At 38.9% G+C, this 27,438-nt stretch overlaps 1 protein-coding gene across 9 annotated transcripts in view; it reads left to right on the plus strand.

The window, feature by feature from the left end:
- Positions 1-2,689: 2,689 nt before the first annotated feature.
- The window catches only part of synrg (synergin, gamma), a 70,388-nt gene continuing 45,639 nt past the window's right edge, over positions 2,690-27,438 (plus strand). For 3 of the 9 annotated variants that reach the window (XM_084717958.1, XM_084717960.1, XM_084717961.1), the window contains exons 1-12: positions 2,690-2,775; positions 12,635-12,675; positions 13,725-13,861; positions 14,331-14,458; positions 15,864-15,969; positions 16,072-16,183; positions 18,021-18,452; positions 21,346-21,624; positions 23,401-23,481; positions 24,607-24,803; positions 26,071-26,316; positions 26,400-26,539. In XM_084717958.1, coding sequence (XP_084574084.1) covers positions 2,741-2,775; positions 12,635-12,675; positions 13,725-13,861; positions 14,331-14,458; positions 15,864-15,969; positions 16,072-16,183; positions 18,021-18,452; positions 21,346-21,624; positions 23,401-23,481; positions 24,607-24,803; positions 26,071-26,316; positions 26,400-26,539 — 1,934 coding nt within the window. In that variant the 5' untranslated portion in view covers positions 2,690-2,740. The remainder of the gene's footprint in view (positions 2,776-12,634; positions 12,676-13,724; positions 13,862-14,330; positions 14,459-15,863; positions 15,970-16,071; positions 16,184-18,020; positions 18,453-21,345; positions 21,625-23,400; positions 23,482-24,606; positions 24,804-26,070; positions 26,317-26,399; positions 26,540-27,438) is intronic. The other 6 variants (XM_084717966.1, XM_084717967.1, XM_084717959.1 and 3 more) reach the window with 5 other exon arrangements.

Here is a 27,438-nt window from a genome sequence, read left to right on the forward strand (position 1 = left end):
GGCAACAACAGACATGCCCTATATAGAAGACTTCTGACCATTCCATTGTTAGAGATTTGGCCATTTTTAGGACCTTATATCACTTGATTGTCACCAATGGGAGTCTGATCAACCTCTCATGTGACCCGCCATGAAAAATAATTGCGCACTCCTGATCTAGAGTGTTTGCTTTTGATATGATTTTACAGAAAAACACAACTTCCCATCATTATGTCAAAAATTACAACTGACACCCACTCCTGCCTGTATACTGTGTACCTGAGCAGTAAGATGTCTATCCATGAACAAAGCTGCAAAAAGGCTCAACACTGACCTCTGCTGGATGACAGCAGTTATTGCAGCTAATGTCATGTTGTGTTTGGGAACATGATGCACTGTGTTCTGTCTCTCAGGTAGATCTTCCTCCGTGGGTGAGTTTCAGGACCACACACAAAAAGTTAAATATGTTAATCATCAAAGAAATCCATTGATTGATTCATTATCCCTGTCAGGTGTGTGTGTGTGTGTGTGTGTGTGTGTGTGTGTGTGTGTGTGTGAGAGAGAGAGAGAGAGAGAGAGAGAGAGAGAGAGAGAGAGAGAGAGAGAGAGAGAGATCACTCAACCTACAGCATGTCTGTGACTAATCTCAAAAACAAACAGCCAATTTTTTTTTTGTACACACTCATGACTGTATTCTGAAGGACCTCTGTGATTCAGAAGTCTCGATAAACCTTTTCACTTCAGTGCCTTTATGTTTTTATGGTAGGAGGCGTTATGTTTTCTCAAGAACACCTTGAGGGAATTTCTTCAAACTTGGCAGAAATGACCACCTGCAGTCAAGGATGAAGTCTGCGGTGGTTTAAGGGATGATTTTAAGGTCAAAGACACGGTAACCTCACTGAATTCATTTTTGGCCATGACTCAAGAATTCATATTCTAATAGAATAAAATTATGGGGTGATTGCATCTTGGGATAACATATAACAGAACATCTTGATCTGGAGCTTTGCTATCATGTGTTCCATTACACTGTAAATACTAACATCAAGTTGAATTACAAATACTGAGTTCACCTAACTCAGTTTTTATCAACTTGTTATTAACACTCATTTTAAATAAATTACTTGTACTTTTAGGTCAAAAAAGCTGCCGAATTCAGTGTGCTTGAGTTGGGTTCACAAAACAAACCAAGTACTTAGATGTCATGCTTTTTTCCGTGGTCAAATGTTACTAAGTGCATTACTCTTCTACTTAAGTATCCCACAAATTAATTAAATTAAATTAAAAATCTAAATCAAATCAATATTTGGTGTGACCACCAAACCTCAACACAGCATCAATTCTTCTAGGGACACTCGCACACAGTTTTTGAAGGAACTCAGCAGGGAGGTTGTTCCAAACATCTTGGAGAACTAACCTCAGATCTTCTGTGGATGTAGGCTGCCTCAGATCTTTCTGTCTCTTCTTGTAATCCCAGACAGACTCAGTGATGTTCAGATCAGGGCTCTGTTGGGGCCACACCATCACTTCCAGGGTTCCTTGTTCTTCCTTACACTGAAGATAGCTCCTGCTGACATTGTCTGTATGTTTGGGGTCGTTGTCCTGCTGCAGAATGAATTTGGGGTCAATCAGACACCTCTCTGATGGTATTGCATGATGGACAAGTATCTGGCTGTATTTCTCAGCACTGAGGACACCATTAATCCTGACCAAATCCCCAACTCCATTTATAGAAATGCAGCCCCAAACTTGCAAAGAACCTCCAAAATGCTTCACTGCTGCCTGCAGACACTCATTATTGTACTGCTCTCCAGCCCTTTGGTGAACAAACTGCCTTCTGCTACAGTCACATATTTCAAATTTGGACTCATCAGTCCAGAGCAACTGCTGCCATTTTTCTGCACCCCAGTTCCTCTGTTTTCATGCATAGTTGAGTCAATCGGCCTTGTTTCCATGTCGGAGGTATGGTTTTTTGGCCACAATTCTTCCATGAAGACCACTTCTGTCCAGACTTCTCTGGACAGTAGATGACTGTACCTGGGTCCCACTGGTTTCTGCTAGTTCTGAGCTGACTGCACTGCTGGACATTTTCTGATTTGGAAGGGAAGTAAGCATAATGTGTCTTTCATCTGCTGCACTATATAGATATGTATGTCTCTGTACTGCACTGTTGGCTTGAATTTATGTATGTCGCTTGACATTTTATTTTTATTTTCAGTTCTTAACCACCACCGATTTCATGTTTGGTTCTAACTCTCTGTGCCATAGGATAGGTTCAGGTATATTGCCCAGGCCTAGGTTTTAATGTTTCTGCTCACTTGATCAAATTGGTCTGAATGAGGCCCATGAACTACAGTGAATTTGTTATCCCTGTTGTAAACTCTGTTTGTAAAATATGACTTTTAAGTTGTGCCTTTAATATTGATTTTTTACTTTAAATAAAATATATTTTTTTTAAAGAATTTGTTTTATTGGTATTTATTTCTCTTTCTTCACTTGCGGTTGCGCCCCCCCCCCTTTTTTTTTTTTAATCATCGTCATTATTATTATTATTATTATTATTGTTGTTGTTGTTGTTGTTGTTGTTGTTGTTGTCAAGTCAAATAGTTTAACGTGCAATTTGTTCAATAAAAGTTTAGGGGGAAAAAACAGAAATGGGCCGTGAGTGTGCCTGACAGACTGAACTCAGGGCCACGTCGTCACTGGCTCACCCTCCGTCACTACTGACGTCATCTCCCTACTAGTGACTGGTGTTATCAAGATGGCGCTGCGGCCAGGATCTGGAGGAGGCAGCAGGTATTTCAGCCTTTTAAAATCAACTCAGTCGCTAAAATGTTAACAGGTTGTGAAATATCCGACTCTGAGCGCTGCTTAGCTACACATTAATTCCACCGTTGGAGGTCAGAGACGGCGGCAACGGCTGGTTTAGTTGTCGAGGCAGAGTGATGAGATGAGATGGCTGGTTGTCAGGTGTCACAGCTAACGTTAGGTTACTGAGGGAGGAAGCTAACGTTAGCTAGCTGTTTCTGCTGCCTCTTCAGGCTCAAACTGAATCAAAATAATGCCAAAATGTCCATATACAAACACATTTCACCTGCTAAGTCATCTGTACTCGTTAGTATGACTTCAGCTCACAGTATCTAGTGATATAACATTAACGCTATATTTATTGGAAGCAAATGCTTATCACTGTCTTGTAGCATTGTTGGAGAATAGCTAGCACCTGTTCAGACAGACAGGCCCATGGACGGCTGACAGAGTCAGTATCTGCCTTTCTGATTGATACATTACCTGCAGTTGAGATATTTAGTGTCATGCTGATACACTGCCGAGTATTTAATAAAGTAGCCTAAAGCAGATGGGAAGTGAAGATCTTGCAAATAGTGTGGGCAACCTCTTACTACGTGCAACATAAACAAACTCAACAGATTTTTTTTGTTCTTAATATGTTCTGAATATAAGAAAAAAGTCTTAAGGAATCGGATGAAGGTTTTGAAAATTGAAAATATGATCCTACCAAAATTACCTTTCTAGCACAGGCATTTTGTGAGAAAAACAGGGGGTTAACCTCACACACATTACAGCAGAAAATCTGACAAATACTTGCAAGTCACCTCTATAGAATATAAAAAGTCCTTACAAACCCCATGTAATGGTTCAGATGTGTTTCTTAACCAAACCCTGGTACCACTTTTTTGCTTCCAAAAATAATAATTTAAGTCAACATCATTACATTACTGTACTTGTATACAAGACAACATACGTTGACTCCAATCCCTATAGATGTTGATATTGAGTAAGATAATTTATCAAACAAAATAAATAAAATAAAATAAGGTAAAACATCCCTGAAAATATTACTTAATTACTAATGCTGGTGATTGGCAAACTGGTACTGATCAATGTAAATATTGGCAATGATGGACATAAAAATTGATTTTCAGTAAACCTTGTTTTCTCAACAAATAAATTGCAAGACAACAAACTGACTAGGTCATTTTGACCCACTTATGTATTGAAATGTTAAGTACTTCCTGTTTACACATGCACTAATTTAAAATAGTTTCTGTTTGATTGTGGACAACACTGAACCCTTTGTGTGAATATCAGACAAGAAGACATGCATAAATCATTTTTTAACATGGGTGGTGGCATCAGTTTCACCTATTTGGATTTCTTGTTATAAATGACATGTATGAGACTATAGCATGTTGCAATTTGTGTGGGATCATGATGTGTAATTCCTGTGATATAAAAACTGCTGAATAAGTTAAGATTTTCTCTTCTTATACACTAACTGCAGAAGCTTGATATGTCTCAGCAGTCAGACTGCTCCGCTTTGTGTTTAATGAATAATTCCTTACTGAATCACCCAGTCAGCCCTGCCACACATGCATACTCCACATCTCTAGGCACTGCACAGTTGTAAATGTTTAGGTACAGGTATCTTAGTAAAGCAGTATGGTGGTCTGTGGAGGAGATGAAAAGGCCAGACTCATGATTCTTTCATCAGCTGAACTCGAGCAGCTTGAATAATGAATATACTCTGGCTACAAGCACCTCGACCTGCCAGGTGATACTGATCTGACAGGTGAAACCAATACCCTCAAGACTGTAGATGAGAGTAGGAAAAAACAGATGTAATGTGAAGACCTGGAGGTAATTGAGCTTCTTTTTTATATACTCATTATCATTCTGCTGACGTCTGATAGACAGTTATTGACTTGTATTATAATGTCTTCTGGCTAAAGTCAGTTTTGTTTACTTGTGTCCACTTACTTTCATCCTGGTGCACATGTTATCGCTAGGAATGCATGTTGAATATCAGTGTTGATGAAGGAAAATGTTATATAATTATCTGTTAATGCTAATGTGTTAATGTAATATATAACCAGCCATAATAGGCTAAAATTTGATTTAACAGATTCTGTCAAAGCACTTTGAATTCTGAGGTAAAATGCTCTATAAAAGCCAAAGTATGTTAGTGAAGATTTATGTACTTTTCTGAAAAAAACACACATTAAGACACAGTAAGAAGAGGTCTTTGTTTTTGTTGTAATAGTGATGTCAATTAAATTTGGTAAGTAATATATGACTTGGAATATCAAGTTAAATCTTCCATCTTTGTTCATTACATCTCAGCCTTTCTTACCTTTAGGTGTGCATTTGAACTACAGGTTATATTAACTTTTTTAAATACAAAAATATCTTATTATCTTTTTTATTTTATCATTGTCTGAAAAAAAAAATCCCTGTTGTGCATCCCTAGATATCTGTAGCATATACAAATGTGCCTCCGTGCCAAATATAAGGAAGATAAATGAAGGAATAAAGTTTAGGATAGTTTCAGTGCAGTGTGTTTGGCTGCCAGACACATCAGAACAGTAGTAATAAAGTAAAATGTGTCAGGAGTGCCTGAGTGGAAAGCCAGGAGGTGGAGCAGTAGTACAACTTAAAAAAAAACGACTCGACAGCTGAAGCAACTTTGTGTCTGTTTGGAGAATATATATCAATATAATGATGCAGAGCTCTTCAGCCAAAGTTTCTGTGGCTGTATTTCCCCTATGGAGACAGTTAGGGCGATGCATGACATCAATCCTATTAGGTGACAATGACTGCATGCAGATTTCCCTGTCTTCAGTGGGCCATGTGATCACACCATATGTCCAAACATTTGACCTCATGAGCGTCAGATGATGTCCTATTGCCTGCTTGTGAAGAGGGTGTATTATTGTGGGCTGTGTTTTGTAACTGTTGACATCTCCATGTTGGATTTATAACTGGAAAATTAATAATTAGTTTTGGAGTTTAAATGCATCTAATGCAATTTATAACAGCCAGAATTTATGCCATGTCACAGTGTTTATAGGTGAATTAATTTATCTTTGCTATATTAGTGTTAGTGTGTGATAGCAGCACAGTGACCTTTGGGTCAAGTTCTGTGGTGGACTGATAAAATCAAATTTATAATGGGGTTCACCCAGCTTGACAGGGTCCCTCCCCAAATTAATTGTGGCTGCATAAGTGATTAACAGGATCCAAAGCAGATATTGTATGGTGTTTAGGCTTGCAAATAACAATTTTGATTATTAATTTTCTTTAGATTGATTTTCATTATCAGTTAATTTGCAGATAATTTCCTTTATTTAGTCTATAAAACATCAAAAAGTGAAAAATGCTCAACACAGTTCCCCCAAACCCAAAGACATTTTATTTATCATTGTAAATGACAAAGACATGCAGCCAAGTGATTAATCACTTACCAAAATACTAACTTTATTTTGATCGACTAATCAATTAAGTGACCTATTAAATGGCAGAAAATAGTGAAAAATAGACATTACAATTTCTCAGACCCCTACGCAGCGTCTTAATTTTGCCTGTCAAAGATGTTCAGTTTACAGTGACAAAGAACAAAACAGCAAACAATTGTATTTGAGAAGCTGAAACCAGTGAGCAAGAACTAACATTAACAATTAATTTGCCAGTTTATTTTTATGATTAATTGATTAACCATTCAGTGTGTGGAATGTCAAAAAATTGTGAAAAATGCTCCTCCCAAAGCCCAAAGTATTGTCTCCAAATTAGAGATGCACCGATTTCAGTTTTCTTGGTGAATTCCGATTTTCAGTTTTTCTAAGAACTGTAATTGACAGCATTCACAAACATTTTTGCAACTTTTTTTGGAACAGTTAAATTGGATGTTCATAATAAGACACTGACTATTAAATATTCATTAAATACTATTTAAATTTTCTCGAAAGTCCTCCAGGTTACAGCCAGGCCTTATTCTAGTTTTCTATTAAGATTATGAATAGGGTGAACGTGATCTCACGAGATCATCTTGCGGTGCAACAGTGAGACGCAGAAATTGAACAAGTCTGGATGAGAAAATGTTTTAGGAAACATGTCAACACAGGTTGTTTATTCTTCAGCAAGAACAGGAAGTGAGATTTTACCTCTCCCTCTGTGAACAGCAGTCTGCTGCTGGCTAACATTAGCCTGAAGAGCTACAACGTTTACAGCTGTCTTCTCTTTATCCTGTTCTTGGAATCTGTTGCTAACTTCATGCAAGCATGTGTCTGAGTGTGTGTAGCTGTGATTAGCACTGTGGTGGGTGTGATATCACGGTCAGTTTGTCTGCTGTGCGCATGACGTGACCATCGTGCAGAACTCCTGTGTGACAATAACCGGCACAGAATCGGATATGTGGCGCTGACCAGCTGGTCATTGATCAGGGCCGGTCATGCTGAAAACTGGCTGGTTCCGGTCTCTGGCCAGTCAATCGGTGCATCCCTACTCCAAATTGCTTCTTTTGTCCAACCAACCATCTGAAACCCAAAGACTCTTCATTTACTATCATAAATGAGAGAGAAACGCAGCAAATCCTCACATTTAAGAAGCCGGAACCAGCACGTTTGACATTTTTGCTTGAAAAATGAATGAAACGATTAATTGAGTATCAAAATAGTTGGCAACTAATTTTCTTTCAATTGACTCATTAATTAATCGACTAATTGTTTCAGTTCCAGTCTACTGTATGTTCCACTATAAGAGCAGCCGCTGACCAGGCTAAAATAATAACATAATTTTAGCCTCCTCAGTGATGATGACATTGACTGGAACTGGTGACCCCGCCGTCTGTCTCCCAGCTTTCAAAACAGTTTGATGATTGCTGTTGGATGATTACAGGCCTTTTACAAGGCACTGGCCTGCCCTGCGTCCACAGCTGCTATTACTGCTTATCTCCCTCTATGTTAATCTGCCCAGCCATGACCTGTTATTTGCTGCAGGATGGTGGGCAGCCGTGCTGTAGCACTCCTATAAAAGCTTTTTAAGCTGCAAATCTTATAGGGAGCAGATGTGAGAGTCTGAAACCCTCCAAGTCAAGCATCATCACTGAAGATAACACTCAATATTACATAAGTAATCTGAAGGTCAGCCATTTCTCTTTATCTGTGAGTGATATATTTTCAAATTATGGCTTGACAAAACAAATCTAATCAATATTTCCTTTATATAGACAAACTGTGAAGCTTTCTGATCATTTCATTCAATACACGAATGAAACTGTCCCGAAATATCAGACAGCTTTATTCATTCACCACCAACTAGACACATAAATTTACATCAAAACTTTTTATCAGCAGATCCAGGGCATGTTGAAACAAAAGGCAGACAAACAAAACAACATTAGAACACATTACAGTGGCTTTCTTACTGCCTTTTTAAACCCTTTAGATCAGATATTTAGATGTGCACCTACTTAACAATGTATGCCCCAAAAATCCATTTCTTTTTATGCTTACATCAAAATCAAATCATGTTGTCTTCCTGTAAAACCGAATATGACATCTGCTTACGTAGGTTTGAACAAATTAATTGCAACCAATAACATAACACCCAACCATACCATCAATCATTCTTCAATTTTAAGCAGCACACAAATTCAGATTCATTAGTTTGGCCCATTGGCCCATCAACAGGTGATTGGTGATATATTTTCCCCCGTCCCGCCTCCCCGAGTCTCAGTCGGGAGATGTGTCTGAGTGGTGAGTTCACTACAGTACGTATACGTTCACTACGTCTGATAAACGACTAAACGGCTGAACAAAATTAACCCACAAAGTGTCAAGAAATGAAACATTCTCACACCTCCTGAAGTCAAGCTTCTCCCTTTTACCGAACTAAAACAAGCTTAATTGGCTCCTTAACTCCTCGTAAAACACACAGAAAAGCATGTAAAACTCCTCAAAACTAACTTTAATTATTTTTCCATTGTCCCAGCAATCACCAGCTCTGGTTTGGTTTGGAATAAATCCTTAATTCACAGCGTTAGATGTTTAAAGAGTGTTTTTTACCTTTCCTCTCCATTTAGCTCTAGTTTGCTCTTCACCAGTTCCTGAGACAAATCTGACTCTTGATCTTTACCAGCTTGACACTAATGTTTTCTGTTAATGAGCAAGTCATGAAGGGCTGCTGAAACTAATGATTATTTTCACTGTCAATTAATGTGCCAATTATTTTCTAGGTTAAGTTGTTGTTTGGTCTACAAAATGTCAGAACAGTGGAAAATGTTGATCAGTGCTCCCCAAAACCCAAGGTGATGTCCTCAGATGTCTTGTTTGTCCACAACCCAAAGATATTCAGTTAACTCTCATAGAAGCGCCCAAAAAAACCCCAAAAAACCCCAGAAAATATTCACATTTAAGAAGCTCAAGTAAGAGAATTTTGCCTTTTTTCTTAAAAAAAATGACCCAAACTAAACAGTTCGTGATTAATTTGATAGTTGACAACTAACTGATTAATCTTTGCAGCTCTAAGATAGTATACAGTGTTTTTATTTTTTTTTCTGAGTTTTTTTTTTCACTAAAAACAGCTGCTTGCCTGCTGCTGAAAACAATGCTGATGAGAGCATTGAGATTATAAGTGCAACAATTAGTTAATTAATCAGTCAGTGAATTGAAATAAAACTCTTTGCCAGCTTGTTTGGTTATTGATGCCAAACATTTGCTGGTTCCAGCTTCTTAAATTCAATGATTTGATTCAATGGTTAATCATAAAATAATCATCAGATTAATCAAGAATGAAAATAGGCTAAGAGTTACTTGCAGCTCTAGTTGACGCTGAACCAAAACAGAAAAGGTGCTGGCCAGAAAACCAAACCATTACGTTAAGAGACACCGCCTGGTATGGTAATAATTCTCTCTGGGTCTTTAAGAGACCTCTTTCACATTATGCAGTCATTTGATTCGTTGTTAATCTTAAAATATGGAGCCCTTGTGTACAGTTCCCAACACTTGTACTGTACAAAACTACACATCTTCTTTGTATTGATGAATAAAAAAAGCTTCCAAAAGTTAATTCTGCTTGTTGAAGTCAAACTCAAGTCAAAATTATTCCTTTTTTGCCATGGGGAGTTGGTAATTGCATTGGCAAATTCTTGAACTGTGTTCCAATGAGTTCCCTGCCTCCCTTTTGTTAGCACAGTTGTGGTTGTGGTACTAAAGTTATCAGTATGATAATGTCACCCGCCTATTGGATTAGTTCGATGCTTAAATTTAGCTTCGAGTCAGTCGGGGAAGCAGAAACCCGGCTGGCTCTTTCTTCTGTTTGTCTCTGCATCATCAGTCCCAGCCTGAAAACTGAGTTGTAATAAGTTATTTGACAAATAGCTGAAGGCCTGTGTGGGTTGGCTCTGCCGAGGAGAGACTTGGCCGACTTGTAGAGGCTTCCTCTGATTATTTCTTAAAGGCCTGTTTCTCAGCACAGACACAGTGACAGAGTCCAAGTCGCCTGTGGAAATGAAACTGCACCAAGCTTGCTGCTTTTTGGCATTAAATCTGAAGAAATTCACCTTGAATCTTGTCTTTGTGAATAAGCTAAAACTACTTTCAGTTTGCAGAACAAAGACTCTTGTCTGCGAGGGTTGTTCTGTCTGTACCTGCTGCTTTTTGCTGATCAGTAAATGCCTTCAGCAAATTTAGATCAATTTTTTCTGTTTACCTGTCAGATTTAGTGCTCGCAGTGAAAGCAGCTTTTATTTATAGACAATGTTTGGAATGACAGCAATAGATTTATAGCACAATAAGAAACACCCTGCATTCAGATGTGAACGCAGTAGATGACGAAAAAACACGTCAAGAGCTGAGCCACCAGTTATTTTCAAGTGATTGGTTGTACACAGATCTAAGAATCTAATGAATAACAAACAAGGCTTTTATTTATTGTTCAGCTTTTTTTTCCATTTCAAATTCATACGGATCCTCTTAAATTTGACTGTAAGACAGATTTCCAATCTCAGTGCCTGAGGAATCGGCACACCAGTACTAAAGTGTGAGATGTTTAGTTTGAATAGAGACTGTGGGGGCAGCAAGCTGAGGAGGTGATGTTCAGAAGGGCACTATGTTGAGGATGGCTGCCCACCACTGATTCGGTTCCACCCAAGGTTTATGCAGGTTAAAAGGAAGTATTTCCTTGCCACTAGGGCAGCACAATCAGTTGAAATATTATCACAGTTGCAGTGTGGCTAAGTGCAATATCCAAATCACAGACACTGCAAGGGACACACTTTTCACACCAACAGATATCTACACAGTATCATAAGTATGTCTGTATTGAATGAATGATATCAATAAAAAAACATGATTGCAGAAAGATTGAATTTGAAACTGGGTTTGACTAAAGATGGTTGATCAGAGATTGCTTACAGTCAAAGTCCTTTCCAGTCTTGCTTGAAATGTGTTGATATAGAGCACAAATAAATAAATTTTTTGATTTTTGTTAAAGCTAAATGCAGTCATAGCTCTCACTTGATTAACACTTTTTAAACTGATTTTACTGTATATTTATGCTCTTCTTAGATATGTTTCTTGTTCCCTGTAGCTGTCTTGCCCTTGTCTTATATGTAGCCTATGTTAAATATAGATGAGCATGGGAGGAATACCAATCCAAATATCCTACAATGTGGGACAGTAAAGTAAATCTTGAATGTTGATGCAGAGGATGCAGAAAGGTGTGGTTAATGAAATAGTGATGGTTTGATACTTCTGTTGTTCAGGTTTGTAGGGGACATGATGCTGTTCATGTATCTGACATCATGAGTTCATATAGCAAAGTCACAGCTGACCTAAAATATGACAGTTTGTCTCTGTCTCTTTGGTATATTTTCTGGAATTAATTATCTTTTATATTATGCAAAAGTGCACTTCTTGAAGCAATCCATACAATCACCACACAATGGATGACCTGCAGAAGCCTATAAGTTGCTCAAAATTCTTAATTTATAACATAAAAGTAAAGACTTATGTCAATGAACATGTTAGTGCCATCCGAATGAGTTCTTGTGTCATTGTTCACAATCAAGATGGTCAAAATGCTTTTTCAGGTTGTCAGTATGACAGTACTCTCTATTTTCTGATGGAAACTATGGCTAAGGTTTTGATGACAAGAACTGGCATCAATTTTAATGGCACAGGGTTTCACATTACTGTATGTGGGACATTGATGCAAGAGATTAGACAGGATTCACATTTACACCTTTACTGTTTGTTGACAGACCTTGACGTTGCAATATAGAAAAGAAAAAGACAAGACTGTTTTACAGCATGACATAGTGCCAAGAAAACTACACCTACTGATGTACCTGTCTGTCAGGCCACAGGTTCTCATCCACATCACAAGAGATATTCACCTGAGAGCAATTTATCAATGCAGGGCTCATTTACACATAAACATCTTATGTTTACAAAAAAGTGCGTGACAACTGGTTAAACCATTTTGCATGTTGTGATGCAAACAATGAACGAATGCCTAGAATGATTTAGGAGTTGAGATTATTTATTCAACAAAGAACCAGTAAAATACATTTTTATCAATATGACACAAGCACTGAATAATATAGGAAACAACAGACAGTTGAGCATGGTGATATGCATGAATGTGCCTAACATTTGCAATTTGTTCAGAAGAATTACAAATTGCTAATAATGATGTACACAAGTAAATAGATGGTGTAGAGATTGAGGAAGAAGTTTTGAGAATTTCAATTCTGATCTGAGAAAGGTACCATAGATACTGAGAAAAACTATGTTTCTTTACTTAAGCCTTAGTTTGACTCTTATAACTGGCATTTCTTTTGTTTTTTCCCCTTTAGTTTTATGTATCCTGTTGGAGGGGGTCTGGGACCTCCACAAGGTGAGTCAGTCTTTTCCTGATTTCCAAACCAGTCAGTACAACTTAAGAGAGGTGCATTGTGTTCCTCTACTATCATTTAGCTGTGTGTGCTTGTCATATTTGGGCTGTTGACTTTGCAGCAACACTCCTGATAAACCATCCACAAACAATGTGGGATCAGTGTCTCTAAGGGGTCATTACATGCTCCCATTAGCCATGTCATTTCAGACAAAGTAGATTGTGTGCAGCCTCCTAAACAAGCCACTTATTCAGCCCTGTTGAGCCCTAACATGGTGAATCATCTGGAGGCTGCAGGAGGAGCTCGCTGCTCAGCTCTGGCTGTCAGCTCACACAGCATCTGTGAAAACAAACAGACACTTTTGCATTTTTTTCTGTCTCGCTCCCCTTGTTTTGCTCCAAGCTGTCACAGTAGTCACCAGGAAAACAGATTTGGTTGTTGCTGAGCCCATGTCTTTTTCCAGCTGTCCACGAAATTGATTTGCAATACTGAATCATGTCCAGACTTGTGAGGCCTTTTTTTTTCAAAGTCCAGACTTGTATGAAGTGTCATTCAGTGCACTGTAAATTTCATGCTTCAAATAATAATTAAATGCACTATTCTTTGTCATTAGCTGGAAGTGTTGAAATCTTTAAAACCAAATTTAAAACCTACCTCTTCAGTCTGGCTTTTGATTAAGAATGTTTTTTTTTACACTATTAAATTTCAGTATTCACTTATTTTACACAAAGTTCGGGATTTGGGGTTTTTATTTTGTTTTATCTTTTCAATATATCATCTATTTTATAGCCTAGGGTTTATGTAACTATTTTATTATTATTTTTTATTATTGTTATCATAGCTTTTAAATCTATTTTATTGTATTTCAAAGTCCTAGTCCATAGTCCTTCTAATACAGTCTACAGATTTGTTCTGTGCTTAAATTGTTGTCAGTTGTCAGTCATCTGTTGAACACTTTGAATTTTACTAACCCATATGGATGATGCTATGCAAATAAAGTTTGATTGATTGATGTGTACTGTATATTGTAACAGTGTGTGTGTTTCTGCAGGCATGGTACCCATGCAGCAACAGCAGCAGCAGCAACAGCAGGGCTTCCCCATGGTTCCTGTCATGCAGCCGAACATGCAGGGTATGATGGGAATGAACTTTGGGGGACAGATGCCCCCAGGAGCCATGCCTATGCAGGTGAACATGTGTATCTGTACTAGTTTTTTTTTTTATATATATATATATATATATATATATTCATTTTGTGTCTGTGTTTGTCCATTTGTTGGTTTAGATGAAATTGTCCTTTGTCTTCTGCATTTGCAGCATTTTTAACAGAATTGCTAATGTGGGCTTCCATTTACAAATACATAATGTACATAATACTGAAACAGTGCTGTACTGATTCAACTGATTTCATTCAAGTGGAGGGCTGGGTCCTCTTAACCCTATTTACTTCCAAATCTAGTCACAAACTGTTTCAAACATCCGCCCATTAACAGGAATTAATTGCAGCCTGGTGATTTTTAACATGATTTAAGTCCATTAACATCTTTCTGAATTGCATTGCTGTGTGAGCATTTAATATCAAGTGAAAGGAGTGTTACAGTAGGAATGCTAATGAGATTTCTGAGCTGCTGTGTTCATGTTTTTTCTTGTCTGACAGGGTGGGATGGCTATTGGGATGCAGACCCCTGGGATGCAGTTCTTGGGTCAGCCACAGTTTATGGGGATGAGACCCGCTGGACCCCAGTACACTGCTGACATGCAGAAACAAATGGCTGAGGAGCACCAGTAAGACAATAATATCATGGCTCTTCTTTGCTTCTTTGTGTTTGCGTACAGTTTGTGTGTGTTAAGTCTGTTTGCAAGCAAGAATCCTCACATCTGCATGTGTACAATAGAACTGGATGAGTAACTCCACTCTAGATTTTGCTATGAGGGAAAATAGCATAACAGCCAACACCGCAGCTGAGTGTGGTTTGGTAAAACGAAAAATAGTTACATTGTGATGAAATACTTGCAAAGTGAATCACATTCCCATCAGCCTTAGCTGTACTAAGAAACGTAACTTCATTCATAACGTTTGCATTTGAATTCTAAATCAACATTTGAATGCTGCGCATCTTTTTTCGTCTTTTCATTCTGTCTAAACCTGGTATTTCTGCACAGCTGCAGATAAAGATGATGCTCCACTATTATTATTATATATAAATGATAGTATTTGCAGAATTAGGGTTATCTTAAGTCAAAAGTTGAAGTCCAAAAGTCAAAATTATTGTAAAAAGAGATGAAATTATTTCCAAATTTACATGTTTTCATCTAACAAAATGTTCTGCTTCTGTCCATATTTGATGATGTTTAGCCTTTCAAAAACGGCATTTTCACAGTGATCAAAAATTGTTTCCCCTCCTGCTTGCCACACTCAAAAGGAGGCTCACACCTGTATTAATGGGGCTGTCTGGCAGCAGTCTAATAGCAGCATAAGTTACATTTATGTTGATAATATGATACTTGTTATCAAATTGTGATATGACTTTAGATTTTGGTCATATGTATTTTGATGCATAATGGCTTGAGTGGCAACAGCTGTTTAAATGACCTGATATTTACAGCTCATGTTCTTCAGTTATGTTTATGTTAAGTCATGAAATGCAAATAAATTATGATTTGGCAGTTTTATGACTGAACAGTTCCAGACACAGATATACCATGTGAATTTCAAAATGAAGCCCTGCGTTAAAGATGATTATATAGATTGTGATTTTCACTTTGCATAGCTCATATTGGATTGCTGAACATTTAATTGATATATCAAACAGGACTGATGTATCTTTACACCCCCAATGATAACTATTTATGATTACTGATTTGACTAATGGAAAGAAGTAATTATTAAATTGATCGGTCCCATTAATTGGAGGAGCTACTCTATTTAGAGAGCCTCCTTTTTTCCACTCCATTTTTGTTTTGTAATTATGAAACAGCATACAGTTTTTTAACTTTATTTTTTACTTATTCTCAGTCTGCCCTCTAAACCAATCTTTTGTGTTTTTATTTTTTATTTTTGCCCTTTTCGTCTCTCTTTTTCTGTATAGAGTATATATTATGTGCCCCTGTCTTGCCCTGTTCCCATCCTGTTCAAGAGTATTATTTACTCAGCTCTCCATATAATGTCTGTTCTCTTCCTGCCCTTTAGAAAACGTCTGGAGCAGCAGCAGAAGATGCTGGAGGAGGACAGGAAAAGAAGACAATTTGAGGAGCAGAAACAGAAGCTGAGGCTGCTCAGCAGTGTCAAACCCAAGGTGAGTCTCTCTCCACTGTTTACTTTTCAGTTTTTTCTGGCGTGTCCACCGCTCATCTCTATAACCCTCTGGGCTCTTGATGCTCTATTGTTCTGTGCTCAGACAGGAGAAAAGAGCCGTGATGATGCCTTGGAGGCAATCAAAGGCAACCTGGACGGCTTCAGCAGAGACGCGAAGATGCACCCCACTCCATCATCACAGACCAAGAAGCCAGGTACCTTCACCTTCACACTGTTAGAAGTAATCCCTGGGTGTTTTCCTGTTGTGCGTCTCCATCAGCAGCTCTGCTCTCTGTAGCGCTGCTGAAATGCCCCCGTCTGAGAATAATAGCTGGATTAGAGACGGGTCAACACGATGACTGCCCAGCTGGCAGCCAGATGGGCCAAAAATGGGATTTTCCGTCTGAGTATATAATATGCAACACAGATTGTTAAACACATTTCTTTGATCACATTCCCGTCTGCCACTTCATTTGTACATCTGTCAGTATTGTCTTTATCATTTTTTATTAAAGTCTTAATTTTTATATCTGTGTTCAACTCAGAATCTGTTTATGTACCTCTGTGTTCTAAACTTTTTACAGAGTCCTAGGACTATAGATTTTCATCACTTAACTTATTCCTGTGCATTGCAGAAAATTGTTGTCTTGCATTCGACAGCCTAAAGTAAAAAAGTAAAAGTAGCAGAAGTTCTCGACCTTTTTGGTTTGTGAACCCTTAAAATGAAGCATTGTCTACTAGCAGCACTGATGACATAGCTCTTATATTTTCACCAAAGATGGATTTTCACATTTAAGTCTGTCAAAATGTTTAATTTTTTTTTCTATCAGCCTTTATCACATCTCAGTGCCCCTCATAGGCTGTTCATGTATTAACATTCATCTTGGGTGATCCGATCACAAGTGGGAAAACTCCAAGTACGTCAGTTCAGTTTGAATATGATGATTCAATTATTTGTTCCTTTTTTGTTTTTCAGTTCAGGACCACACTAAACTCCTGTATAAACCTAAATGAGCCTCAGCTTTTACCTGGATTTTACCTATATTAAATAGAGATGCATCGATCTCAGTTTTCTTGGCAGATTACAGTTTCCGATTTTTTTGAAGGATCTGACCTGCCAATTCCGATTTTCAGTCTTTCTAGGAACTGTAATTGACAGCATTCACAAACATTTTCGCAACTTTTCTTGTAAAAATTAACTTGGATGTTCATAATAAGACACTGACTATTAAATATTCATTAAATACTATTTTATTTTTCTCCAAAGTCCTCCAGATTACAACCAGGCCTTATTATAGTTTTATATTAAGCCACACCATGTGTTTTACAAGCAAGGAAACAACTTAATGCTGTCTCAAAATTGCATGTTTTTTATGGAAGCTGTGTTTGCAGCTACTAGTTTAAATCAGTTCAAACAGACACTGCGTTCACAAACATCTGTTGCTTATCTTGGCAGGTAAAAGGGCCCTAACAGGTAATTTTCATGACAGTGAAACAAATGGATATCAGACAGCTGTTTTGTGTGGACTTACAGGATGTCACTTGAGTAGGCATTCCTTCAATGTGGCCCAGGATGTATTGCTAAAGGGATGTGGCCAAATGCGGCCCAGGCCACCTCCGAATGTGATCTAAGCCATTGGCTCTCCCTGCATCTCAGTGTGTCGTGGTAACATTCACACCTGTATATACAACTATCCACTTTTGATCGGATCACCCAAGACGCTTGTTAATACCAGGTGTAAACAGCCTCTCAGATTTATCTTGTCATTTTTTGTGAGCTTTAAAGTCATTATTGTGGTGTTGATGTTTATACAAATGTAGCAATTTTAAAAGTTAATTATCAGTAGTTAATTTAATAGTACGTTATTCAATCCAAATATTAATTAAACGCTGCATGTCAAGAGATTCTGAGTGAATTTGCAGTTCCACAATTTCTGGTTTTGCACAGAATAGTTTTATCTCACCCTCACAATGTGCAGTCCTGAATTCATTCTCCATTGTAGTGTGTGTGTCATGTGTTGTGCCATCATCATTATTTCTTCATTTTTGCAGACTCATCGCCATCACACCCGTCTGTCACCACTCACTCCCTCCCCCCAGCTTTGTCCGAGGACAATGATGAGTTTAGTGACTTTCAGGGGCCTTTAGACGCCCCCGCCTCCTTTCCTCCGCCCTCCTCCTCCTCCACTTCTTCCACCTTCGGCCTCTCCTCTCAGGCTCACGTCCAGCCCTCGTCCTCTGCCCCCAAGACAGGTTTCTCCCAGGATGATGACGACTTTAGTGACTTTGTTCAGGGTCCTGTAAATGCTTTCCCTTCTTCCAACCTCCACTTCCCCTCTCAGGCCCAAGTACAACCTTCACCCCCTTCCCTGAGGGCAGGTCTGTCCTCCTCTTCCTCTACCCTCCCTGAGTCCCCCCCTGCCTCCATCCCCACTGTCACCCAACACTCTGCTGCCAACACCAGCTCCCAATCTGCATTTCAAGGTAACTCTTCTTTTGCTTTGTTGACACCTCCCCTCCCGTCCTCATAATTTATAATCAACCATTTACACTGTGAGCGAGTCTGGAGGTTTTTTTTTTTACTTGTAATGCTGTTTTTTTAATGCTGCTGAATGTTTTCACTGGTACGTCTGGATTTTGGGCTGGTTTTGGCCTGTGTTGCAGTGTGAGAGCATGCAGCAGCCAGCACAGCAGATGGCCTGGCCTCATTACCTAAACCTTTAAAGCTACCAGACACGACAAACTAGGCAAACAAGGACGTGGAATAAATAAGAAACTGTATCTCAGTAGGTTTTAGGCATATCGTAGCTAAATTCACCACTTATACTGAATCTGTTGATGGTTTGTGCACTGATAGAAAACTGTCACACTCATGTCATATGCCATCTAATCTCTGGGATGAGCAGCTGCTCTGTGACAGCGCTTGGTTTCTAGACTATGACTGACAGGACAGAACGATCAGCTTCTGTCCAGAGAAATGCAACAGCTAGCCCTCCATCGAGTGTCATCACCCCTCAGTCCTCTGGGACATTTCTGACCCAGTTGTTTAGCATCTGGAATAAGCTGATTAGATGGCCTCAGGATCACTTGCCTTTGATGGAAGAGATCAAAAGCCAGAGGAATATACTTTGCAATTTGATGTGGGAAATTAACAGATTTATCTTGCTCAGATAATGTAGAATAAAAATTGCAGGTTGCATAGATATTTGACAGGGTTAATTGGTTCTGAAAAAAACTACATCGTAGTAATACAGCATTAATACAGTATATGCGGGCAGGAGTGCAGAGAATAGATTATGTGTGACAGCAAACGAAATATAAACACACTAAAGGGGGATATTTACTAAGCCTGTAGCAAAATTTTGCATCACTGCAAGACTACAGATGTATCTGATTTTCATAAAGTGATGCTAAATCAGATCTGATGCCAGGCTGTAGTTAAGTGAGAGTGCATTGTTAAAGAAGACTAAAGAAAGTTCTTTTCTGCTGCTGAACTTGCAGGTGTGTTTAAAGAGGAGACACTTTTGGAAGTGCAGTCATGAATTCATACTGCTGGAGGAAAGCTGTATGTGAGGAAATAGTTAAATAGTCTGATGTTGTCAACTCGAAAAGACATCAGTGACTGAATTTGTTTTAAAGAAATAAGTGTGGTAAAACTTTTAAACTCCTTTGATGATTATTTCTGTAAACCGATTAAACAAAATAATTCCAGAGCCAACTGACTACTGGGTACCTGCCTGCAGGGTCTTAGAAGTATTAGAAAAGCATTGATTTTAATATTCTCTGAATAAGGCCTTTGAAGTATTGAATATCAGTTACAAAGGTATTATTTATTTATTTATTTATTGGCCTTTTATAGAATTAGATAAATAATTGTAGAGCCATAAGTAACTATAAAATGTATACAGCGTGTGCATAACATTATAATATACTGGTGTGATGACAGTACAGGTACAGTTTAGTCTGCCACAAATCATTCAGTTGTAAGGAGAAAAAACAAGTGTCATTTTATGTTTGCTACCAGCGACAAAGCATCAGGCTACAAGTCGTCTACAATGGAACCCGGTGAAATGCAGCCTGAAACTGGTGTCTGACATTAGTTGCTTTGTGTCCACCACGATGAGCTGGCCTCAACTTTTCTTAGCGCTTGACAGCAGTGTAGCTAGTTAGTTTGGGCTGTTTTGTATCGAAATACAAATTACAAGTGGTTTAAGCCTGTTCACAATGCATGTGCTACACATTACCAGCAGCAATCCTCTGTAGCGCAGTTCTGTGCACAGCAAAGCTCTTCCACCAATGTCAGTGCGTAAAACCAACACAGCAGCTGCTGCTAGCAGTACTAAAGAAATTGCATGTATTAAAATAAAATGTTTCATTAAATTCAAGTGCTTGCTAAATAATAATTTCCTAGGGCTTAAAATCCATACTGATTTTACATCATATCCTTCATACTTTCATCAGTAGGGCTGTGTGGATGGCAATAAATTTCATTCTAAGTGGTATTAAACTTGGAGAACCCTGGGGGTACCCTGTCATAAGCATTAGTGGTTGCTTCAGTGATATCACATTAGGCTGGACCTGCTATGAGCCATTAAAAGTCAGGAGGAATAAGCTTTACCTTTCTGTCTGTCTTTTTCGATCACCAGGGTTTTCACATATGTCTTATAAAATGGTGCCCTTGATTTTACACCTTCATTTCCTAGACGCTACAGTTCAGATGCAATTTCTTTTGCTGCAGTATTAATCAGGTGAAGCAGCTCTGAATTTCTAATCCCTCCTCCCATATTTTGTGCCTCTGAACTGGAACGCCTAAATAAAACATTTTACAAGAAACCAAACACACAGTGCTACTCAGAGGAGCAACTAACAATTTTCAGTTTTCGTTAATCTGTTGATTATTTTCTCAATTTATTGTTGTTTGATCCAGAAATTTGTGAAAAATGTTAATTAGTGTTTCCCAAAGCCCAAGATGACATCAAACATCTTATTTTGTCCACAACTCAATGACACTTAGTTTATGTTATAGAGGAATAAAGAAACCAGAAAATATTCAGACAATATTCACATTTAAGAACTTGAAATCTGGGAATTTGGACATTTTTAGTAAAAAATAAAGATTAATATGCAATTAATTTAAAAGTAGACAATGATTAATCAATTGCAATTAATTGCTGCAGCTCTGGTGCCGCTTTTCTCCCGTTTCACAGTGGTGCAGTTCTTCAGTAAATGACTGTTAAGTGCCAAAAAAGGGCTACAAAGGTTTAGTAAATATCCCCCTGAATATTACAATGAGTATAATTGTCAGTTTAGCTTCAGAGAAATAAGAAACTTCAACTGCTGTGTTATCAAGAACCCTGTTCCTCATCCACCCCTCTAGGCCCATCCCTGGAAGAGAAGCTTTTCTCCTCATGCGATCTTACTGCTGATAAGACGGCCCAGGTTAGCTTTAAGTCCAAGCAGAGTTTAGCTCAAATGGAACCTAGAGCTAAAGTTGCAGCACAGTTTCAGTCCAGCAGTAAATCCAGGAACTGGGCTGCGGCCCCCGAGGACTTGAGTTCTGTCTTCGTCACTGAAAAGCTACCTGAGGCCCCGGTGCCAGCACCCAGCATCCCCCCATCAGCCGCTGACTCATCTCCTCAAACCAATAGTGACAGTGGTGAGAGAAGTGCCTGTTTATTCGACTTTATAGCTTCTTCTTCTCTCCCTCACTTGGCTGCAATATTAACACACAATCAAGACAGTTTTCTTTCTGTCCTGGGGAAATATTTTCAGTCTTAATCTATTATAACAACTCAATCTATTCTGTCTCTTTGGGTCATAATTGGTTTATATCAGATTCAGGACTGGGCTTCATACTATTGCAGCCTGCGTGCTGTCAGATGAAATCCTGCTGACATTTTCCTCACCTTTCTGAGATTATTATGGAGTGGTGGTATCTTTGAGGTTCCCTCCCTGGTGTCTTTACATCTCCTCCTAAGCCAAGTCTCTGCTCTTATTTCTGCCCGCTTTATACCTCTGTCACTTCGGGCCAAATCTCATTAGGGGGGCCTTCTCATGTTGGCGCTCTCTACACGCTTTGTTGGAAATGGACTGTGTCTGTCTGTCGCGGTCCTGGGGTAATACCTGCTGACTCAATAAGCTGCCGTCTGTTCCCTCGCTTGTGTAACACCCTCTCAGAGAACGACCTCTGTTGCATGCTGACTGCTTTGGTTTAACAGGGATGCGCATGGATTGGCAGGTGCCACCAGGGCCCAAACATAATCCAAGGCTGATTGTGCATGCCATTCGGCTACTCCTTTGTGCTGTTATTTGTTTGTCTGTGTCCGTGTCATCGAGGGAAATATAAAAGCTCGTCATGGAGGCTGGGGAGATTTGTAATAAGATTCATTTAACTGCCCAAGACTGATGGGAGCATTATGTGTAAAGTGGCTGCCTCAGTAAACAAATGCCTGGCAGACAGAGTGGTAGGGACTGAAAAAGAGCCATGTATTTTTTTTTTCTAGGGAAGCATGATATTCGATTTTTGCTGATAACCAATATGCTGACATTTTCAAACCAATTTTGGACAATTGCTGATACCAATACCTGCACATTTTTTCCACCTAATGTCAAAAACCATCAACATGCAGTGAATTAGCATATTATCACGATGTCCCAGTGGCAGGTAGAGACCTAAAATGCAATACTTTTACATTTTCAAAATGGACACATTCACTCTGCAAAGCACTGCTGCTACTGCTGACAGTTTTTTTTTCTGTTGTTCCTCACTAATTTGTCCTAATGATTGACGGCCTTTAAAATGGATTGATTAAATTTGTACTGTTGAAAGAACCTGATTGGTTCTTCCTCACATGAACAACATTGAGCAGTCTTTGTAAACAGTGAATTTGATATTTGTTTGGACACTTCAACAAATCTCCAAACAACAGATATACTGGCATCACCTGCACATCATTAAAACATCATCTTATAGGTAGAAAGCATCAGCATTTTAAGCCGATACTGATATTTCATTTTAAAATAATATTGTGCATCCCATTTTTTTCAAAACACTTGCTTGTCTATTTGCAGGGAAAAAAGTGTTAATTTAGATCAATGTCAGCAGTTAAATTAGATTTTTAGTTATTTTTTTTTCTTACAAGGCAGTCTGCTCTCCCATCTCCTTTAAGCTGGAAGTGGCTCGTGGGCTGATTTATAGATGTCTGACGTGGCAGGATGCTTGTGATTCAGTGCAGGGGAGCATTACATCTGCACCGAGCCTTCCAGACATCAGGTGTATGATTTTGTTGAGTTCGATACAAGCAGGGCTCAGCTGCCAAGAGGCTTGGCAGATCCTACACCTGGACAAGGCTTTTACTATCACAACTAACTGTGTGTGTGTTTCTGTGTGCGTGTGTGTGTGTCTGTGTGTGTGTGTGTCTGCTTGTGACAGCAGGTGTTGGCGTGTACCCACAACAAGAGCACATCCAGCCCATGCTGCCAGCCTGGGTTTACAATGACAGCCTCATTCCAGGTAAACATTTGTACATGAGCATGTCCAGTATATTGTTTCAGGTATTTACATTTGACATTACATTGTAGGGCTGCAACTAACAATTATTTTCATCATTGATTAATTTGTCAGTTGTTTTCTCAATTAATTGATTTATTTTTTTGGTCCTTAAAATGTCAGACAAATTGTGAAAAATGTTGATCACTATTTGCCAAAGTCCAAGATGATGTCCTCACGTCTTGTTTTGCCACAACCAAATGCTATTCAATTGTAAGTCATAGATGAGTGAAGAAACTTCAGAATATTCACAAAAGAAAAGGTCTGGAGGGTTCAGAAGTTACAACAAGTGTAATGAAGGTGGGTGGATTCATGAAGATTTGGCATAGAGAACACAAGTTCAATAAAGAAAAAAGGTCTAAGGCACTCTTTTGGCAAAAAGTCAAAAAGCCTTTATTCAGATATCTTTTTCATAGTGAAATTGTAAAAACAGTGCATGTACATATACTTGTAAAGTAGAGCTGGGTCACAATCCATGTGTAGTTCCTTTTGTCTTTTCAGAAAATACTCACGTTTGAGAAGCTGAAATCGGGGAATTGGGACTTTCTTCTTAAAATTTACCCAGAACTATTAATTGATTATAAAAATAGTCCCTGATTAATGGTTGACAGCTTATCATTTAATCAGCTAATCAGCTCTATTAGACTGTGTTTTATAAAAGGAAATTCAAGCTACTACAAGGAACTTTCATGTTTTTTTTCATGCCTCTGTGGACAAAAGTGTGAGTGTTTCCCCTGAAATACTTACAAAATATAATGCCAAAAATACAATTATCTGAATAAAAATCTCTTCTTTTTAAACTAGTTAACATGCTCACTGTATCTTTGGCTGTGTAAATGTAAACACAAGCTCATTTCCTCTCACTTCAAGGAGAATCCGACCTGGTTGCAACCATTAAGAATAACTATACAGAAATAGCCGATCTTCTTGTGGACAGTCTCATTTGCTTATGTAGGTCATGTAGAGGGGCTAACAATAAACTGACACTGTTTCATAACCAGACAAACCCCCTTTTTTGTAGCTTTAAACTACCCTCTTTAAATCTCCAGTTTAATTAAAATATTCTCCTTTCTGTTTTCCTTTCCTTAGAAATGTTCAAGAAGGTTCTTGAGTTCACCATGACGCCGGCAGGGATCGACACAGCCAAACTATACCCAATTCTAATGTCATCAGGTCTTCCCAGGGAAGCACTGGGGCAAATCTGGGCATCCGCCAACCGCACAACACCTGGCATGTTGACCAAGGAGGAGCTCTACACTGTACTTGCACTAATTGGTGTGGCGCAGGTAAACACTGAAGTCAAGACTAATTATCCACTTAGAACGACTTCACTAATCATCCCTCATGGCTTTCACAGAGCCTCGCCATCAACTGCACGCTGAAATTAAGTTTTGCTAGAAATAGGGAGAAGGAGGCATCGCTGTGAATCAGCCCAGGGCTTGTGAAGCATTGTAAGCCGAATATATGTCTGAGTCCCCATCAGCCGAGTTTGGCAGGAGGCTTCTTATCATCCTTAGCCTGGGCCTGTCACCACCACCCCTGGGAGGATGCAAATCTGCAGGCAGCTCACGAAACACACTGCATGCCACCGCTTCCATGCAAGGAATAATAAGACACCTTTGGTGATGTAAATCTTCAAGAGCCTTAAAAACACAAGCACAACAGGCTGCATTCTCATGTGAGGGGAAAAAGTTTGAGTCTGCTGTGACATCTGCTCAAAAGCAACTCGACTTTATTGAATAATTTATATGCAAACATGAGTCTTTTTTTCCTAGTTCAGTGAATACATGATGGCATCAAATAAAATAGGTTCAGAGTAGCCAGTATGCCCTGACACCTATAAGTGAAATCAAGAAATGTATTTTATTTGCAGCTCCAACAGAATGAAATTATGAAACAGTAAAACTTCATCTTACGGAAAAAGGATGGTGTCATGCTATAGGCTGAATTGCAGTGGCGTCATGCTAACAAACAGTCACTTCTGGAACTGAGTAGAAATATAAAGTTGGCAAACTATATCCATATTGGAATTTGTTTACTACCTCATGTCAAAATCCACTATTGGTTGGGCCCTAACCAATTCAGATTCTTGAGAGGTTTTCAATATTATTTTAGTGAGTTTATCAGTACTTTTTGAACATTTTCAGTGCATTTTAACAATACCTCTAACACTGATAACTGCTAATTTTGGTCACTATCATCAGGATGTGAAATTTTCATACTGTTTCATCTCTAGTCGTGTTCAGTCCAGATGAAACAAGGTTTTGAGAGAATTTAGCTTTAGTATTGTGATGCATGACAGGAAGGTGGGACATAATGCTGGGAGGAATTTGATTTAAATATTGAAAAGTGGGCGTGTCTGCGTCTTTAATCTGAGCTCTGTGCCACTAAAGGGTGGATGTCATGATATTATTGGTTGAAAGTGGTTGTTCAAGTTCACATATGCACATGTCATGTTTTGTTTTACAGCAAGAAAAGATTGTTGACCATGAACGTGATCTAAAAGACATTTTTCATTTCATCTTGACTTTAAATCTGTTTCCTTTGTTTCAGAGTGGCCTCCCAGCAATGAATGTGGAAATCCTCAGTCAGTTCCCTTCTCCACCAGTGCCCAACCTGCCGGCCCTGGCTATGGCCATGGCCCCCGTCATGCCTCAGCACCAGCAGCCCATGATGACCAAGCCCCCCGTCTCCATGGCAATGCCCTCACCAGCACCCCCCGTCATGCCCATGGCACCTGCAGCACCAGCTCAAGCCCCCACAAACACCAACTTCATTGCTAGTTTCCCTCCTCCACAGGTATCAATGACTTCAGTTCTGCTTTAGTTCTCATTTAGTTCATCATAATTCACACAATACTCACTAACAAGTTGTTGCCTCAGGCGACCAAAGCTGACGACGATGACTTCCAGGACTTCCAGGAGGCGCCGAAGCCAGGAGCAGGAGACCAGGCCTTCACTGAGTTCCAAGGGGAGTCAGGAGCAAGTTTCCCTGCCACCATCGCCCCTCAGCACCAAAACAGGTACGGAGCGGTGGAGACACTGAGTAGGCTTAAATGATTAGTTGTTTTTCACTTTAAACAGTGCAAAAAGCAACTATAATTTTAGCTTAGATAATTGGCAATGCCTTAAAAAGATGAAAATTGGAGTTTGACAGATTACCACTGGCTAATGTGACCCTTATGCTGAGTTCACATTACAAGAAATATATATCTTCAGTGTTCCTCATTATTTCTCTCTCCTTTTGCACTTTAACAACTTCTACTTTTCTGAAGAAATGTTTGCAGTGATGAGGGTCTAATATTCCACCCGCATTGGTTATTTATAGCTCAGTTAATCTGCATAATATTTGTGCCTTACATTGTCTATCTTGGAACTGTACAGTCAGACACACTGTCTTAATATCTCATAATAACCTTTGCAGAATAACAATGAGTTTAGGTCATCTCTTAATGAATCCATTTCAGTGGACAGTAGATAAGCTCATTTCTTTATATTACTTCCCAGGCCCATATGGAGAAACTGTCCTTCCACGGAGAGGAAGCTGAAAGGCAATTATGCCTTGAAAGACAAAGCAGAGCTAAAGTATTTCACATCGAAGTGGCATAGGCGTTTTATAATTCCCTCCTCTTTCTCCCTGAAAATGTACACTCCTGACTGTTTCAGCAATGTAACGAGAATTCCCCACAGTCTCAGACTGCTGTCTGATTAAGTGAGAGGCTGAAAAGCTCGTGTTGATTTGCCTGCCTGAACTGGCAGGCATAACTTACTGTCAGATGTCTTGTAGAGAAAGGGCTTTGAGGAAACTAATATTCACTGGGAAGTGAGCTTAATGATTTCCCTTCGAGCTTGATTCTAGTATGTCATCAGATTGGTTACTTTTGCAATGCAAAGTAAGAGAGAGTTAGTAGTAAATTTTTAT

Source organism: Lutjanus erythropterus, chromosome 4, assembly GCF_056507025.1.
Source record: "Lutjanus erythropterus isolate fLutEry1 chromosome 4, fLutEry1.hap2, whole genome shotgun sequence".
NCBI classification, from domain to species: Eukaryota; Metazoa; Chordata; class Actinopteri; order Lutjaniformes; family Lutjanidae; genus Lutjanus; species Lutjanus erythropterus.